At 32.5% G+C, this 19,348-nt stretch overlaps 5 protein-coding genes and 1 pseudogene across 6 annotated transcripts; 2 read left to right on the top strand and 4 right to left on the bottom strand.

Annotated features, from left to right (window-relative positions):
- Nucleotides 1–56: 56 nt before the first annotated feature.
- Nucleotides 57–803, top strand: LOC128397764 (ribonuclease kappa-like; annotated as a pseudogene).
- Nucleotides 785–3,113, bottom strand: LOC128397745 (pre-mRNA-processing factor 19-like). The gene is made up of 2 exons (XM_053358493.1): nt 2,464–3,113; nt 785–2,377 (listed from the first exon to the last, which is right to left on the bottom strand). Exons 1-2 carry the CDS (start codon nt 2,942–2,944, stop codon nt 1,341–1,343), a joined length of 1,518 nt encoding a protein of 505 aa, XP_053214468.1. The 5' UTR covers nt 2,945–3,113; the 3' UTR covers nt 785–1,340.
- A 198-nt stretch (nt 3,114–3,311) lies between these two features.
- Nucleotides 3,312–5,767, bottom strand: LOC128397754 (protein ABHD13-like). Of its 2 annotated transcripts, XM_053358503.1 has the most exons (3): nt 5,473–5,767; nt 5,301–5,314; nt 3,312–5,213 (listed from the first exon to the last, which is right to left on the bottom strand). In XM_053358503.1, the coding sequence occupies exon 3, from the start codon at nt 4,938–4,940 to the stop codon at nt 3,726–3,728; it is 1,215 nt and encodes a 404-aa protein (XP_053214478.1). In that variant the 5' UTR covers nt 4,941–5,213; nt 5,301–5,314; nt 5,473–5,767; the 3' UTR covers nt 3,312–3,725. The 2 variants fall into 2 exon arrangements, with proteins under 2 accessions (XP_053214478.1, XP_053214477.1); XM_053358502.1 differs by lacking the exon at nt 5,473–5,767 and having other exon boundaries at nt 5,301–5,459.
- A 246-nt stretch (nt 5,768–6,013) lies between these two features.
- On the top strand, nt 6,014–9,617 carry LOC128397750 (putative ferric-chelate reductase 1 homolog). The gene is made up of 2 exons (XM_053358499.1): nt 6,014–7,786; nt 8,824–9,617. Exon 1 carries the CDS (start codon nt 6,154–6,156, stop codon nt 7,540–7,542), a length of 1,389 nt encoding a protein of 462 aa, XP_053214474.1. The 5' UTR covers nt 6,014–6,153; the 3' UTR covers nt 7,543–7,786; nt 8,824–9,617.
- A 3,306-nt stretch (nt 9,618–12,923) lies between these two features.
- On the bottom strand, nt 12,924–15,490 carry LOC128397747 (serine hydroxymethyltransferase, mitochondrial-like). Its single transcript, XM_053358495.1, has 5 exons — nt 15,330–15,490; nt 15,046–15,195; nt 14,621–14,901; nt 13,454–14,313; nt 12,924–13,364 (listed from the first exon to the last, which is right to left on the bottom strand). Exons 1-5 carry the CDS (start codon nt 15,351–15,353, stop codon nt 13,234–13,236), a joined length of 1,446 nt encoding a protein of 481 aa, XP_053214470.1. The 5' UTR covers nt 15,354–15,490; the 3' UTR covers nt 12,924–13,233.
- A 147-nt stretch (nt 15,491–15,637) lies between these two features.
- LOC128397759 (protein ABHD13-like) lies at nt 15,638–17,503 on the bottom strand. The gene is made up of 2 exons (XM_053358510.1): nt 17,250–17,503; nt 15,638–17,163 (listed from the first exon to the last, which is right to left on the bottom strand). The coding sequence occupies exon 2, from the start codon at nt 16,888–16,890 to the stop codon at nt 16,231–16,233; it is 660 nt and encodes a 219-aa protein (XP_053214485.1). The 5' UTR covers nt 16,891–17,163; nt 17,250–17,503; the 3' UTR covers nt 15,638–16,230.
- Between the last annotated feature and the right edge of the window lie 1,845 nt (nt 17,504–19,348).

The raw sequence follows: 19,348 nt of genomic DNA, 5'->3' as shown, positions 1-19,348 counted from the left end.
TCTGAAGGTTCACCGAGACTCTAAAATATTGATCCATTCCTATTCATTTATAGAGATATAAACAGTTATCACAATTTCGAGTGTTTTTTTGTTGTTCTTTCGTGTTTATCATTAACCAAATGAGAGAGAAATTATCTTAATATCTAATTGTCGACGATTGTAATCAACTCCAATTAGAAATGATTGTTTGTGGTAAACGATTAGCTCTTTGTTGTTCTGCCCTCAGTTGTTGGGCGATTATCATGTTAACCCTGATGGGGATTCTCCTCTATTCTCATGCAATCGCTTTTTCAGAAGATCTTGAGATCGAACCCAAATTAGAAAAAATAACAGATCGAAAAGTTCTAATATCAGAAGCTTTTAATAAATACGAAAATGCGGTAAGTCGATTAACCAAATGAGTCCAAATTCTATTCCAATTGAAATGATTCCCTTTTTTGACTTTTCGGTTTTCGATTTTCGATTTTCACAAATTCTCATCACCATCATTACCATTTGATTTACTATTAACTAATCATTTTCTTTTCTTTTCTTTTCTTTTAATTGTTGTTAATCTTTAGGCTCATAATTGTTGGATTGCCGTTTGTCTTACATAATAACTTTAGCGGTTTCGCTTCATCAATATTACCTTAATAGGAAAGTTCAATATGGATTATGATTAAAGCCGATTAATCTACATATCAATCCTAATGAGTTTGGTCATTTTCAGCTTTGTTTTAATTTAGCTGATTTACTAAGTGTGTAAATTGTAATTTTGTTGAGGTTTTAAATTTGTGAATTAAACTTTTCTTTGTTATAAATGATGTTTTAATATTTATGTTGAAAGTCTTGATTGACTTTATTTTATTCATGATCATTTGGTTTTGTGTGGTTGAGGTTAATCTCTCAGATTTGGGTCTTAGGAATCGTATGGGAAGGTTTCGCTTAATTCAGTTCGGGTATATTACAAGTATAACAAAGACACAAATTGGATCAATTGCTGAAGTGGATTTTGTTAACTTGATCCTGTTATATTTTGTTTCTTCTTATTCATTAGTTGATGATGAAAGAGTTTTGGAGTTACAGTCAACTATCTGATTATGTCCTACCTAAAATTGTCCGATCGATCGATGCTTCCATCTTCTTAATCGGAACTATCCCCCCATTGTCTTAATTAAATCTTATCAAATTGATTTTAAAAAAATCGAAATCAATATTTTTAGTTAAATTTCTGGTTATTTAAAAGATTTAAATAAGTTAAATTTTTGTAATCGAAAAATTTAATTAGTTTTAACCCTTTCGAATTGCTCGCTCTCGAAATCGGCCGTACAAAAACGGACAAAATTAGGTAGTTGACTGTATTAGGATGACGAATATATTTTAAGTGAACGATCCAATGATGTAGAGACTAAGAATTTAGCATTGTCACCAAATCGAACTCCAGTTGCCAGTCCAGTGTGATCTTCGAAGGTAATGAGATTATCCCATTGTTTCGTGTGATATATTCTGACATCGGTTCCAGCAACAGCTAAATAGGTACCACTGTTATCGAAATAAAGATCTTTCACTTGATAATTATCTTGGAGAACGATTGTTTTAAAGTTTTTTAATTTTCTCAAATCCCACAATTTGACTGTTGAATCTTCGGCAGCAGTGGCCAAGTAGTAACCGTTTTCAGAAAAAGCCATGGCTGAAATGGAACCAGTGTGTCCAGGGAAATTGGCAACATTACTTTTCTCTTTTAGATCCCAAATTTTCATCACGGAATCTGTTGTTCCCGTACCGAAAATCAGACCATCAGGATGAAATTTAGCAGTGGTCAGAGCGTGTGCTGAACTAGGGTCACCAACACGGCACAACATGACACCCGCATTGAGATCAGAGAAAGCCCAAAACTCATCGGTTGAAGTACTAAGAAGATAATCGCCGGTCGCATGTAAACTAATCGCGGTAATTGGACCTTCATGGGCTGAGACAACATGAGTAGTATTGGAATTGGCCAAGTTCCATACACGAATGGATGCATCAGGTGAGGCAGTGATCGCAGTTGTTTGATTAGGATGGTAGATAACTGAAGTTACCTTTTTGGTATGACCTTTCAGTGTAGTTACAACTTGACCGGCATTCTTGTCAAAAACGATAGCGACTTTATCATTACCACCAGTGAGAAATTTGGAATCATCAAGAGGACAAATGTCAAAAGAAACAATACCCGCTGTACTAGCTGAATGAAGACCTGTATGCGAGGCAACTGTTTTCATCTCTCTGATAGTATCGATATCTACTAAGCCTTCGGGGACACTTTTACCTCGTCTCTTCCGCTCTGCCGTTAGCACGGCTGCTTTGCTATCAAGTTTCTCTAGAATATCAGGAGTAATGCCAACTTCAGGTCGTAATTCTACATAATTCGACAAAAAAAATAGGCGGAAAAGAATGAGATTAGACAGCAAATTAAACAAGAGAAACAACAATTTTATATCTTACCTTCCATCGAGTGATCTCCATTGTTGAAGCTATTGTTAGATACGCTTTGAATTGAGATATTCGGATCAGTTTTGGGTTTAAGTGTTGCTAAAGCTTCTCGAGCGGCTGTCACTTCTTTGGTAAGACGAGCAATAACCCGACAGGCAGCATCATGTTGGTACAATACATGAGATAATTCTTGTCTTGCTGCTTGTAATTGTTTACGAAGAGTAAAAGCATGGAGAACTGTGGCATCCCATTCGTCTTGGAGAGTTTTCAAAATCGCTGGAACACTGGTCGCTGAAGGTGTTTTCGGTTTTACAATCGATGGACCCTTGATCTCAATCAGCATATCCTCAGTTAAATCGCTTCCATTGATAGGATCGTTTCCATGTTCATTGATGTATTTAACAATTAGACGTTTTTCAAAAATAGAACCAGAAACCGGTGAGACAACAGGAGTCTCTGGTACCTCGTTACTCAAACCACAAATCAATGACATTGTTACCAAAATGGTTAAATTAATACTTTATTCCCGCAAGATGCACTTTCAATTATCTAATTAACAATACTTTTCACAATTAAATAGATTAAATTTTATTAGCAAAAACACAATAAGTAAATCAAACACATTTGATTGAAGAAAACAACAAATCAAAATTCAACCAAAAACATGAAAGAACAATCAAACTACACAAGATGGCGCCAACTTCGAATTAGTAACGAAAAGAAACACTAGATGACACTAGTAAAGGAATTTCCGCGAAATTCGTTTTGTTTTGAATGAAAAATTTTCTTGAAAAATAATCAAAGAAAAAAATTCAATTACAATTAACTAATTGTTGAAGTGAATTTTTTTTCAAATCAAGTAAATTTGAGTGGATAAATTTTATTGAATTTGACTTGGTAAAAAGAGGATATGATTTATTGACACCAATTGTGCAGAAAGTCAATCGTAATTTGTGAACATGTTGATTGATTCAATTTGATTGCGACAATTTAAAGTCTGCACAATTAAAACACTAGGCACTAATTAGCATACAATTTAAGATAATCGATTGAAAACAAATTGGAAACAGGAAAATATACATATAATTAGGTCGCATTTTGATTGATTGTTGATTTTTCTTCTCGTTATCACAGAAAATAATTATCATCATCAATCTTAAATTATTGTTACAAGAATAATAATAAATAATAATAATGATAATTAAACTTGTAGGAAATTATAGATTGATTTAGAATTAGAGTAAAAAGAGAGAGATGAATGTTTTCAGATCCATTTACACAGGAAGTCGATGATAAATACCAGTGGAAGTTTCAATTTCATCCTCATCACTTTCGTCGTCTTCACTTGTATGAATTTGATCAATTCCACTCAGATTATCAGAATCGTTTGTCAGAAAGGTTTCAATGTGCGAATAATCTGTGAAAACTTTGATTAAAAAATTGTTAATTACTTGGTAATAACCATCACATCTCCAAGTGAAATTGTGATTTCCATTTGGAAAGGTATGAATTAATTTCATTGGACTGGTCGATGTTTGAAATAAACTGGTCATCATTGAAGGAGGAATAATTTCATCGGCAAGTCCAGAAAGAAATAGAATTGGCACTTTTATATTGGAAATTTTGGATATTGAATCATAACGATTACCAAAGACCCAATTTGGAAGCCATTTAATGAAAACATTATCAACAACAATCTTCGCAATATCAGGTAAATTGGTAAACGTATTTTCAACAATTAGGCATGAGAATGCATTTCGATATCGGGCAACTGTCGCTAGATTGATCGCTACAGCGGCACCAAGTGACCTTCCATAGAGAATAATTTTATTCTTATCAATGTTGGCCTTTTTATGAAGAAATTCTAACGCTGCTTGTGCATCTTTGTAAAGTCCTTTTTCACTTGGTCTCCCTTGACTGTAACCATATCCTCGATATTCAACTAGAAGGATATTAACTTTGAGAAAATGAAACAGCTCGGCAACGTTATTCAATCGATGGCCAATGTTTCCAGCATTTCCATGGAGATAGAGAAAAGTGGCCGGTGATTCACCCGATGATCTGGAATCTGTGTCACGTTGTTGAATGAACATACAGTGGATTTTAACATTATCCTCGGTTGTAAGGTAGAGATCAGTGAACGGAAGTTGAACCGTTGAAGGAGAAGCGACATTTTTCCTAGAATCGGGTGGACTATCAGGGTGATAGATTAAATCGTCACTTAATTTCCAAAGAAAATAGACAACAGCCAACGGGGTAAAGAAAATAATATACCAGAAACCCAAAAGAACCAGAATTATACAAAAAATGGTTAATAGTAAAAGAATATTTCTCCAGCATTTCATCAAAATGATTCCAATGATGGTCAACACTTGACGGACACTTGGAGAGAAAAATTTCTTTAACCTTAAGGTCATCCTGAAGCTTGATGAAGTCTCGTAATTAGGTCGATAATTAAACTTGTCGAAAACAGATCGAAATAGATTCATAATATTGAATTGTCGATAATAATAAGTAAATGGTTTGCCTCCAATGGTAAAAAACAAAAGGTAAACACCAAAAATGAATCAGTCATGGATTGTTTTTTAAAAGAAAAGGAATATCAAAGTAACAGGATTGGTTTATATCAACTGATTACATGACCTTTGGTCACTCAGAGATCGATAATCATGAAAAACAATCACTGTAATTATCAGGATAATAAACAATTAACTGGTAGTGTTAAGGTTAACAATGGATTAGAGGTAAAGCCAAACCAAAAACTGAAAGGAAAATGAAAAAAAAAGATAAATATGATTATCCATTTAAAATGATCAATAAATTAACAGTTAATTGAGTAAATTATTTACCTTTTTCTAGTCAACTATTAATCAGCATAAATTGGAGCATCAAATAAAAATAAAATTAAGAATTAGTTAATTGTTTAGATGAACACAATTAATATAAATACGAGTGAGATTCAATTTGGTTACGTTTGTTTTTCAGCTTCCCAATCAGCTGTTGGCTCTCAATTTAGCTCACCTTTTTTTCAGACAAAGAAACAATTAAGTTAACAATTTATGTTCCTAATTTTGACTTAATTGTTTCACAATTAAATTAGATTTTGGACAATTTGTTTTCTGTTTTGAATGATTACAAATCTTGGAACAATTGACAAAAAAATCACAATGAGACCGAAATTTTGAAAATTTTTGTTAACTAATCAATTTGTCCATTGATTTCAAATCACCTTCACGTTGATTTAATTTTGAAAATTAACCAATCGTCAAGTAATTAACTAGCAATTAAGAACCGAACCAAAACTCTTGGTAAATTTTCATTGATTTCCATTCGTCCCGGTCTATTGGAATCACGTTCGTCTATTTGAACACAAGGATTCGTAGATCAATCTAATAACAGAATATTTTATACGAATTAAATTCTAAGCAACAATTAGATTAATCAGAACAATTAAAGAATTACGATTAACCGATAACAGAAGGCGCTTTGGTTTTCCTTTTTTTCTTAATTTTTTTCTCTTCACTTGATTAACTTCAATTCTTATAAACTTGTTTCTCAAACGTACGAAAGTTTTGATCCTTGATTTTGTTTCTTCTTATTCTGAAATTTACTTCTTCCAATTCTAATTAGTTAAAATAAAACAGTTTTCTAACAATTATTATACGTAGAATTTAATTTAATCAAGTTAAATCTTCAATTAGGATGATGATATACGATAAATATCATCGTCGCCTCTCAAATGATCTTTGTTTCGGTAAATTTATTTTCTTTCTGTTATTGTTTTCATCGTTACCAAATTTGCTTTTCTGTGATAATCAACAATTAATTGCTCCATGTGTTGGTTCAGAGCAATTGTGCTTCGGATTACCATCTCAGTGTACAACTGAATCAACTGTCCCCTGTAAACAATTGGTCAGAATGATGTCAATGTCCAACCCTAAGGACGGAATGTTGGTTGAAATGTTTGGTTTAAACGCTGATCTTGGCCATTGGTTTGCCGTTGGTTTGTCGACCGATGGCCGAATGGGTGACGATATATTTGTCCATTGTGATATCTCTCGAAGTGGTAAATTAAGTGCTGGTGAAGGAATAACCCGAGGACATGCTGGTGTTACCACTTTAACTCGAGGTACAATCGCTCGTAATTTAACCATAACCTCTGGGGCTCCTGAAGTACCTGAAGGTTACCTTGTTTGTCGATGGATTCAAAAGGTTAGCGCTTTTGTCCATTCGAGAAGCTTTAGTATTCTAGATAATCGTTATCATATTCTACTGGCCAATGGTCCATTAACCGATGATGGTTCGATCTCATATCACGACGAACGTTCCTCTTCACCTAATCCCGTGAGTCTACAAAGTGTAGGTATCGTGATCGCCGATACAACAACACCAACTTTAATCCGTCTCCATGGGACTTTGATGACCATCACTTGGGTTGGAATAGTTAGTTTAGGAATTATTATCGCTCGTCATTACAAGGAATCTTGGGATGAGAAAACACTTTGTGGTGTAAGAATTTGGTTCATTTTTCACCGAAGCCTAATGATTTTCGCAATAATCTTCGCTATTCTTGGGGTCATTTCGATTTTCGTTCACGTGGGTCAATGGAGAGGAAACAGTTTACACCAATATCTTGGAATCATCTCATCAGTTTGTATGATCTTCCAACCCTTTGGTGCTTTATTTAGATGTTCACCCGACTCTCCAAGGCGCAGTTACTTTAACTGGATCCATTGGGGCGCAGGTAATATCGCCCATTTAACAGCAATGGGAACCATTTTTTCAGTGTTAACATTGAAATCAGTTAAATTGCCTGATCCTTTCTATTGGATTCTCGCTGCTCATATTGTCATCTACGTTGCCATCCACTTAATTATGCAATGTCATTCCGCCATAATCTCATCTAAGAAACGGGTGATCGAGGAAGCCCACGAATCCCTCAAGTCCTATGCGGTCACTTCGACCTCGTCCCCTAGTCCAGCATCTCGAGTGGGTGAAGGCTTCAGGCAATTCATGTTGGGTCTTTACCTTGTTATCGTAACCGTTTCAACGGTTATCCTTGTTTTAATAATTTTCTTCCAATCAAAGTAAATCAACTGGAAATCAACAACAATCAAGTGAAAAAGCAAACAATCAATTGATTGCTGATCGACCAACAACAATGAACCTTGGATATTTTCCTCTTTTTTTCTGTGTGTATTTAACTTGATTTACAAGATAATTTATTTTTCGCTTAAAAAAGTTTTCTAAATTTCATCAACATGATTTACTCATCAACTAATCAACAATTAAAATGATCATCTCATACCTGTGAATAGCCAAATGTTTAATCAAGGTAAGTCAATTTATCCTCAATACTATTATTTAGACGTTGATTGTTATCGTTAATTCAATGAAACTACATTTAGTTGAAGATTGGGTGATTTAATTTGATTCAGGAAATTTACTATTATTTGATCAGGTTGACTTGTTGTTCAAATAGTAATGACAATTAGTTAATTGGTTTCCCATTTGATATTCATTTTCAAGGTTATCTTCTTTGTCCATCATTTTCAATCATCTTCATCATTGAATTTATGTTAATCATCAACTTGATGATAGTGGTTAGTTAATCAAGGAAACTGTAGTTAGTTGAACAACCTAAACAATTGTAATTGCTGATGAATTGGTAAGAAACACAATTGGAATTGTGATTTCCAGGAAATGGAAAAAAAATAATTTCCAATGTAAAAAAAGACAACAACAATTAAGATTGACCAAGAAATTAGAATCAGGTCAAGGTGTTAATTGTTGTGAGGTGATAATTAGATTGTCAAGATAAATAAGAAACTATGATTGAGAAGATGAAGAGAAAAAATTAATTCAGTCAACTGTAATTAGTTAGAGAGAGAGAAAAAAATTAAAAGTTTAATGAATGAATTTGTTGTCAAACAATTTAAAAGTTAATTGTTGACAATTTATGTTTGAGAGTTAAAAGGAAATCACTTTTACCTTTTGTCTTTTCAACAATCTAATTTAATTTCTAACTCATTAACAATCCTTGAAATCGTTTCCTCATCTAATTTATATAACTTAATCACTATAATCAGGGTAACAATTTAATCAACAACGAGGTAATTTAATTCATGTTTAACTCAATTACGATCTCGGTGGTAGTTTAATTGATTGGATTTGTTACCAGTCAGTAATAGATTTGAATTATTTGATTATTACACTTTAATTTGTCATGGTCGTCATTGTTTGTCACCTTAAATCAACCATAACATTAACAATCTAATAATAATTACTATTGATTAAGAATCAACAATCAACTAATCAAATTGTTCAAACTTTCTCTTTTTTTAACTTTTTGTCTTTTGTTAATTGTTTCAGGAAAAAAACCAAAAACGGATCAAGTCAAGTACAAATTGTAATAATAATGATAACCGATATTGGTGGTTAATTGTTAACGATAATTAACAAATCAACACAAATCACAATGATTATAACAATTAAGCCCCTTAATTGTTTATAAAATCTGATGTAATTTCACCAACATGTTAACAAACCTTGACGATTAATGTTTACCTTTTTTTATCTTACCTGTAATTTAAATTGTTACTGTATATTAGTTAATTTGTTTTTCTCAATTGTATCACTTAATCATGATTAACTCTTCCTTGTCATCTTGATCACCATCATAATAATCATCATGATTACCATCAAATTGTATTGATTTGAAAGGATAATCACAAACATCATCAACAACTTTTGACAACAACAATACAAAAGCTGATCAGCTTTTCAATTGTCTAATCACCTTTGTTTTTTTAAATTGTTATTATTATTATTGTTACCTGTAACTTTTTTTGATTAACTGTATTGTTAATCACTCACTTTCGATGAGTAAATTGTTAATATAAACACATTGATTAGTTTTTTTAGATCTGCAGATGAAAAATGAAAAATGAGAACTGAAAATGTATCAACAAAAATATCAACTTTTCCAACATGAATCAAGTGAAAAGATTTTATTATTAATTGATTATCAGTTAAATTTGTTGTTTCTCTTGCAATTTAAACTGAATTAGGATTAAGGTGACAATCGATAAATCATTTTCTACTGATATTTAATCAAGAGGAAACCCAGTAATCATTTAAATTGGTATCGGAAGAGCTGATGTAAAGGTTAGAGGAGATGACGACAAAAAGTGTCGCGGTTACCTGATCATTGATTGTTGGTGGTGGTGATGCTCATGATTTACTTAATTGTGAGTAAATAACGACAGGAAAGGTTATCATGATGATGACGATCATCATGATTATCGTCTGAATATATTGTTCACCTGAACAAATACTTGTCACACCAAATACCTTGATAAGGTAACAGCAACAATCAATTTTCAAAGTCGTTTCGACAGTTAATCAAGGTCACAATTATATTTATATAAACCTACACAATCTAGTAATTGTGAATCAACCTGAAATTTAATCAACCATCACTGATCATCATCATCATCATCATCATCAATTCAAGAGTAAGAGGCTCAATGGGAATGATAAACAAGCGAAACAAGATCAACCTTTAACATCAATGGTTTTTCATTGTTGACTTTTGATTTTTTTTTCTGACAGAAAAACTGTCAAAATGAGTTTACCCTTTTTTTTTGCTGCTCAGGTGACATTCACCTTAATCAATAACAATTTAGCTTAATCATTTAACAACAATCAGCGATCGTTGTTGTTGTTTACCTGCGAGTGAGATGAAAAAAAGTAGAAGCCAAAAAGTTTCTGATTAATTTCCTTGATTGTTAATGATAAATGATTCAAATAACTTGGGATTTCATGATGATTATCTTCATCTTTCTCACTTTTATCATCATCTTAATCCCCACAATCAACATGGTTAATGATTAAAAAAGAAACAAAATTTAACTTCAAGAACTTTAATCAGAATAACTTTTTTTTCATTTTCTTTGGGATAAAGTTCAATGTTTTTAATTGATCATCTTAATTATTATCATTTAACTGCTTTGGGCGAAAGCTTTAAACTGATCTCAATTAAATCACGAACTTGAGAGAGAAGAGCAATCAAAATTAATCGTTGATTCTATTAATTAATAATCATCGAGATGTCAAGTAATTTAATTGAAGGTAAACAACAACACACGATGAAGACATTAAATGTTAATGATTAACCAAATTCACCAAAAAAATCAGTGTCCATCGGTTAAGTATTTGTGAGCAATTAATATTTGAGAAATGATTGATTACAATTAAACTCGATGAATAAATTTATATACAAATTAAATGGCCGTAAGGTTGATTGTTGTTTATGGTTGATGATGAATATGATGATTTAGTTTGATTATGATTAAAAGATGATCCAATATTAAATAAGGTCTAGAGTAAAGTGAGTTGATTAAGAAGAAGAAAAAAAAAGGAATTAAATTAATCATTAAAACCTAATTTCTAGAATTGAAGGTTTGGTTAGTGTAACAATTTAACCTGAAAGTTAAATTACTTTGATGATTAACTAATTTTATTTTTCTCGGCTTCTTAAACCAACCTTTTAATGGATAACAAACATGATGATTCGGGTTCGTGGATGAATTTACAATTTAATTGCCTGAGGGCATTTAGATGATGATGATAAGGTTGATACAATAGGTTTGAGTTTCTCAATCATCATCATCATTTTAATCACTGATTAGGCCTAATATGATTAAAGGAATCAGCAGATGGATTATGTTCGTGTTCGTGGATTTAATTGTGATTAAATCTAATCCTCAACTCTTTTCATTAAATTTACTAATTGATATTTAGTAATTATGATGAAGATGATCAATTGAAAAAGTTATTAACCAATGATATTTAATATTTTATATTGATAATGATTGAAACAATTAACTTTGATTCGCTTTATAGTGAAAGTCTTACAACAACAATTAATTTTAACTATAATTTGTTTTTATCAATTTCTAGTCTTTGATACTGATAATATAATTTATTATTATATCTTTTAGTTAATAGTTAATTAACTATCACGATTTGTTAATAGTTAATTTTGTTTCTGCGTAGCAATCAAATGTAATTGTTGTTGTTAAACTTGAATTGGCAACAAAAGTTAAAAGTTATGGAGTGAAGATTATGTGTTAAGAAAAATGTACACAATTTACAATATGATTAGAAGACAATTAAGAATTAAATTGAAATTTTGTAATGATTAGACTGAATCAAATTGGAAGATTAAATTGATTAAGTTTCAATTAAGGAAAAGGTTGAAAAGTTTTACAATCAAGAATAAAGTTTTTACCTGTAAACATGATAACCGATAAGTTTGCTGATTTGATCAATGGATCAATTTGACAATTTAATGAATCAGATTGGAAATGTAATCAATGAATAATCAGTTAATTGGTGAAGATTAAGACCATTGATTATAATCAGTTTTACTATTAAAGGCAATTACAAGGAGACGATAGTAAGTGTAGGCCCAATAACGAAGTGTAGGTTAGAAGAAAAAATTTCTTTCTCTTCCTCATCTTTCTCACCTTTCTCTTTCTTTTTTCTCTCTCTTTCTTACCTGAATTTTCATCTTCATCATCCTCATCATCTTCTCAAGGTTGAACAATGGGTAACAAGGTGCGGAGGATAAAAAATTGGCTCCATGATGATGAGAATCAAAATTCTGTGAGAAAAACCAGTTTCCCTTTGAAAGAAACTCTGTTGATGAGATTGTTGTTTTTCCCACTTCCATTCATAGTAACTAGTTAATTCTTGATTCAGTTAATAAATTCGCAACTCAATCAACAATTAGTTTCCTATTATTTAATCATAAATCATTTTCTATCACAATTAAATCGTAAACAATTGTCAATGGTCATCAATTGATTCCTTCGTTTCAATGGCAACCAATAAGTTCAATCTCGTTATTGTTTGTGTCTCTTTTTTAATTGTTACCGTTAATTACTCGATGGTTTCAGGTCTCAAATGTTATGAGTGCGGTCATTATTTACCTCGATCCGATGGTGCTGATCGATTTGTCCCTTGTGAACATTTTAATTCAACTCATCTAATTGATTGTAAACCTCAAGAGAAATCGTGTTTAAGACTTTCCAATCAAGGGTTAATTGTCCTCCAATGTTCAGCTAATTGTATCGGTGATATTAATTATCAGGCTGAAAGGGAAATTCATTGTTGTCATCAAGATGGTTGTAATCGTTCAATTAATTTCTCATCGTCGATTCCCTTGATTGTTACAAGTATTTTGTCAATTGTTTACAATCAACTTACCTGATAATTAATTTCAAATATTTCGTTTCATTTTAATTTTGTGTTCATTTAATCATCAAATCTTCATTCTCACTGGTGACATGATTAACTAACTGTTAATTGTTTATTGTCAATCTACCAATCAAACGTTAATCATTGTTGATTACTGAATTGGATTGGGAAAATAAATTGTTTACTGTTAATATTGTTTAATAACATTAACTGAATCATTTTTTTAATTGTTTGTATGAAAAGTGTCAAAATACTTGAATGTTTTTGCATCAAACTAATCAGGGTTTTTTTTAACAATCAACAAAATTATTATCAATTTAAAGTTGATAATTTGTCATCGTTTAATTGTTAATATTTTTGTATGACTGGTGATAAGCTCAATAAAATATTAGTTAGTTAAATGGCACTAATTAGTGAAAAACTTTCTCTGGTTAACCTCAATTCTGTAAATTTTTCCGATCCCTTTAGATGATGATTGTTATGATGCCTCTTATTTGATAGGTTAATTGTGAACAATTAATGATCATCGTAACCAGGCATTGGGAATGTGCTTGCCCACTCGTTTACACGTCTTCTAATGTCAGCGATTTGCTTAATTGTTTCCTCGTCGGTGGTGATGAATTTCTTGAAATCATTGACAGTTTTACCTATTTAAAAATGAAGAAATTAAAGTTTTGATTAAAAATTAGAAACTTTGACGGAGAAATTTAGTTGAAATCAGTGAAAACAAACTAACCACATGAAGCTTTAACTTTGAGAGACAACTGAACACCTTCATCGATAAAATCGGCCACTTTGGTAAAATCTGATTCCACAAAGTTTCGAGTAGTCAAAGCGGGAGCACCAAGTCGGATTCCACCAGGGAATAGAGCGGATTTGTCACCAGGACAAGTGTTTTTATTACCAATTATGTCACAATGGTTGAGAAGAGCCTCTAATCTTGCACCGTCAAGTCCTTTATCTCGTAAATTCAATAGTAAAAGATGATTATCGGTTCCACCAGAGACCAATGAATATCCCTTGGCCACTAACGCATCGGCAAAAGCTTTGGCGTTTTTCAAGACTTGTTCACAATAAGCTCGGAATTCATTTGATGTGGCCTCTTTCAAAGCGACAGCTACACCAGCGATTGCATGATTATGTGGTCCACCCTGAAGAGACGGAAATACAGAAGAGTTGATTCTTGATTCATAATCAAGAACGTCCTTTCCTTGTTCATTGATTTGTTTACGGAAGAAAATTAATCCTGATCGGACACCTCGAAGTGTTTTGTGAGTTGTTGTTGTAACAACGTCACAATGATCAAAAGGCGATGGGATAACACCAGAAGCAACCAGTCCACTGATATGCGCCATGTCGGCTAAAAGGATCGCACCGACACTATCACAGATGACACGGAATCTGGCATAATCTAGTAAACGAGAATAGGCCGATGTTCCTGCGATAATCAACTTTGGACGGAAAAGTTTCGCAGTTTCTGCCAATTTTTCGTAATCAATGAGACCTGTTGCAGGGTCCAATTTGTAGGGCATCGATTCAAAGAAAATGGATGTTGCCGATACTCTTTTTTGGTCATTCATGTAGCCGTGGGTGAGACTGAAACGAAAAATAAAACAATTTGTTAAAAACGAAACATTTCCAATCAACAGGTTGCAAAGGTAAACGTATATCAGACTCTTTAATGATTGATGACATAATTGAATCTTATCATGATTTCCAAGCTGATTTCATGATCTCAATTTCAAGGGTTAAAGGACTGAAATATCTACATGATAGTAAAACTATTCAAACACTTGAGATTTTATCGATTCAATCTTATCACAATTTCTACTGATTGAGTGGATATTTATGATCATTGTAAGATTATGATCACTGTAAACGTTAACCATTTCAACAAACTTACTGTCCACCTTCAGTGAGCTCAAGGCCCATGATCCGGTCATGAGGCTTCAAGAGAGCATTGTAAGTGGCAAAATTGGCCGGAGAACCAGAAAGAGGTTGAACATTGACTCCCCATTTGCTTGGGTCCAACTTGTAGGCTTCAAGAGCACGTTTTTGGCAGAGAAGTTCAATCTCATCGATAACTTCAGTTCCACCATAATATCGTTTACCAGGATATCCTTCTGAATATTTGTTATTCAAACAAGAACCAAGAGCTTCAAGACAGGCCAAAGAAGCAAAATTCTGAAAGAAACGGAAATGAAGAGACAGACACTTGTTACTAAGGGACTTGTTGAATATAAAGAATGGAGATAAAAAGACGAAAACTGGATAACCTTTGACACCAATCAAGAGACAGAAAATTAAAGGTGAGAATATTAATCTTACCTCAGATGCAATTAACTCTAGGCCTCTTTTTTGTCTCTCCTTCTCTTTCCTGATCAACTGCCACATCTCGGGATCAGCAACGGCCAAAGGAATATTTCCTGAATTCATGGTTCTCACAATGATTGTACGATAAAACTGATTGGACACCAACTAAATAAAGGAACAAAAATCAATTAAAACAACTGAAAATTAAACACCAAATATAAGTAAAACAAGAGAGAGAAACAAGATGAAGATGAAGATGAAAAGAAAACAAGTTTCATCAACAAGGATTATTCACTTACTTTAATGATCGAGCTCCTCCTCATATTTACTGCTTTTTGTTTGATTCCAATTAGAAAACAAGAGAATCAATTTAGCCATAAAAACGATAATTAATCAATCGATGGTGAGTAGATAATCGCCCAGATGATTATCAACATCTTGAAACAGAGAGAAAGAGAAAGAAAATCTAATCTAATGCAATCAAAAATCTTTTATCTTGTCACTAGAAAAGAGAAAATAAAAGTCACATTGTCACAAGAGAGAAAACACTTTACTCATATTCTCTTTCTTTTCTGTCTTTCAATTAATCGAAGTTGATTATTTGTAGATTATCTTGTTGATTGTTCTCCCTCAGTTACTAATTAGTAGTTTAATCTTTTCTCATCATTTGATTTTAGATCATCACATTGATTTGCAAATGAACATCTTGGAATTGATTGTCACCATATCGCCGATTTATTATCGAAATTCAACATTTTTATTATCACAAATACATCGTTCGATAATTGAATCGTCCACAAAAACAGTAAGAGAATAGAAATACAAGTTCCGCTAATTCAATTTACTGCTTTTCTTTTGTCTTTCCTTGCAATATTGACCTTCGCCGTTTAGATGGTAATTCAAGAAACATCGATAGTCTTACTTCTTTATCAAGTTGAGCTTTTGTCCAATCGTCATCAGGGGCTGGACATCCATATTTAATTCGGAGCTGAATTGAATCAGTATTTCTTCGATCAATAAGTTCCTGATTGATAGGAATTCGCAAAGCATCACAACCTTTTTCGAAACCAAGACAAAACGAATTGTAAGCTTGAAACACTTTCTCGAAAGTCCATTTGTAATCCGTCCTTTCTTCGTTTTGTATATTACTTCTGAGTAACACCCAGTTTATAATAATAGCACTTCCTCGGTTGTATTCAATCAAAACAAATTCTGACTGGCGAAAATTAAGGACAGCCATTTTCTGGGTGCATCTTTGTGAAGTCCTTTTTCACTTGGTCTCCCTTGACTGTAACCATATCCTCGATATTCAACTAGAAGGATATTAACTTTGAGAAAATGAAACAGTTCGGCAACGTTATTCAATCGATGGCCAATGTTTCCAGCATTTCCATGGAGATAGAGAAAAGTGGCCGGTGATTCACCCGATGATCTGGAATCTGTGTCACGTTGTTGAATGAACATACAGTGGATTTTAACATTATCCTCGGTGGTAAGGTAGAGATCAGTGAACGGAAGTTGAACCGTTGAAGGAGAAGCGACATTTTTCCTAGAATCGGGTGGACTATCAGGGTGATAGATTAAATCGTCACTTAATTTCCAAAGAAAATAGACAACAGCCAATGGGGTAAAGAAAATAATATACCAGAAACCCAAAAGAACCAGAATTATACAAAAAATGGTTAATAGTAAAAGAATATTTCTCCAGCATTTCATCAAAATGATTCCAATGATGGTCAACACTTGACGGACACTTGGAGAGAAAAATTTCTTTAACCTTAAGGTCATCCTGAAGCTTGATGAAGTCTCGTAATTAGGTCGATAATTAAACTTGTCGAAAACAGATCGAAATAGATTCATAATATTGAATTGTCGATAATAATAAGTAAATGGTTTGCCTCCAATGGTAAAAAACAAAAGGTAAACACCAAAAATGAATCAGTCATGGATTGTTTTTTAAAAGAAAAGGAATATCAAAGTAACAGGATTGGTTTATATCAACTGATTACATGACCTTTGGTCACTCAGAGATCGATAATCATGAAAAACAATCACTGTAATTATCAGGATAATAAACAATTAACTGGTAGTGTTAAGGTTAACAATGGATTAGAGGTAAAGCCAAACCAAAAACTGAAAGGAAAATGAAAAAAAAGATAAACATGATTATCCGTTTAAAATGATCAATAAATTAACAGTTAATTGAGTAAATTATTTACCTTTTTCTGGTCAACTATTAATCAGCATAAATTGGAACATGAAGTGAAAATAAAATTAAGAATTAGTTAATTGTTTAGATGAACACAATTAATATAAATACGAGTGAGATTCAATTTGGTTACGTTTGTTTTTCAGCTTCCCAATCAGCTGTTGGCTCTCAATTTAGCTCACCTTTTTTTCAGACAAAGAAACAATTAAGTTAACAATTTATATTCCTAATTTTGACTTAATTGTTTCACAATTAAATTAGATTTTGGACAATCTTGTTGATTGTTCTCCCTCAGTTACTAATTAGTAGTTTAATCTTTTCTCATCATTTGATTTTAGATCATCACATTGATTTGCAAATGAACATCTTGGAATTGATTGTCACCATATCGCCGATTTATTATCGAAATTCAACATTTTTATTATCACAAATACATCGTTCGATAATTGAATCGTCCACAAAAACAGTAAGAGAATAGAAATAAAAGTTCCAGCTAATTCAATTTACTGCTTTTCTTTTGTCTTTCCTTGCAATATTGACCTTCGCCGTTTAGATGGTAATTCAAGTAACATCGATAGTCTTACTTCCTTATCAAGTTGAGCTTTTGTCCAATCGTCATCAGGGGCTGGGCATCCATATTTAATTCGGAACTGAATTGAATCAACATTTCTTCGATCAATAAGTTCCTGATTGATAGGAATTCGCAAAGCATCACAACCTTTTTCGAAGCCAAGACAAAACGAATTGTAAGCTTGAAACACTTTCTCGAAAGTCCATTTGTAATCCGTCCTTTCTTCGTTTTGTATATTACTTCTGAGTAACACCCAGTTTATAATAATAGTACTTCCTCGGTCGTATTGAAACAGAATAAATTCCGACTGGCGGAAATTAATGACAGCCATTTTCTGGGAGCAAAATGTAAAGAAAAAGTAATTAATATTAATACTTAAACAGAAATATGAGTTTCGATAGTTTGTAGAAATGTTCATCGAAAATACTAATGTAATAGTATTACCTTCAGTGTAATTAATAAGGAAGTTGAAGCTTTGCTGGTTTGAAGACAAAGACAAAATCATCATTAGAACTTAGTGAAAGTTTCATAATGAAACTAAATGACCGGTGGTCACAATAATCGGCTCATTCAGCTGATCTAAAATAGCGCCACTTGTTAGGCAGCTACAGAAAGAAATTCTTTCGGTTTTAAACTCGTAAAAGTGATTGTTGCAGTTAGAATATTAATTGATTGTTAACAATAAACATACAAAGAACCATCAATAGTCTGATAAAGATTGAAATGCTTTTGAATTTGGTCAAACAGTTTCATTCTTATATTTTTAGTACATAAAAGATGACAATCAATGTGTTTTTACCTAATGGTTTATTTCAATTGATGCGATTGAGTCAATCGAACTGGTGATTTCGATTATTGATCACCAATTTTCATTACAACCTTAGAAATAATGTTTGTATTCAATTAATCACTCTAATTGTAGACCATCTATTTGGAGTTTTTGTCGATGTTTGTTTTTAGTTATTGATTTGGTTGGAACTTTCCTTTCTCCTTTTTCCTTAATTGCAGATCATTTCAATTGATGCTTTTATTACCATGCATTTTTTTGCACCACGAATTACAGGCAAACGCCCTAGTGAAAGTTTCTTCGTCTCTGCTTGTAGATTGAGATTCTGGAACTGGAAGACCATGCTGATCTTGAAATTTCCGAACATCATTCGCTCTTCTGTCTTTGGCGACCTTGTCAACCGGAATTCTATGTCTTTCGTAAGCTCTTTCGATTCCTAAACAATAAGCATTATAACTAATGAAGACTCGTTCCAAGTTCCATTGATATTCCGACTGCTCACTTTCTTGAATATTCTTAAGCAAGAGTTCCCAGTCCAAGTCAGTCTCTCGATCAGGTCGCTTGTAAGCTCTTCGGAAATAATGTGATTGACGAGTGGTTATGATGGCCATTTTCTGTAAACAACAAGACAAGATTGATAAACAACTAAAACTTTATGGGTTTTGATATTTCGTATAAAAGTTTATGAGCTTTTGAAGTCTCATAGAAAAGATTTCAATATGTTACCTGTGGTTTGACCAACAATTTAGAG

This window comes from Panonychus citri, unplaced genomic scaffold (genome assembly GCF_014898815.1).
Source record: "Panonychus citri isolate SS breed McGregor unplaced genomic scaffold, ASM1489881v1 Contig00040, whole genome shotgun sequence".
NCBI lineage: Eukaryota > Metazoa > Arthropoda > Arachnida > Trombidiformes > Tetranychidae > Panonychus > Panonychus citri.
This window is presented reverse-complemented; position numbering and strand designations above follow the sequence as displayed.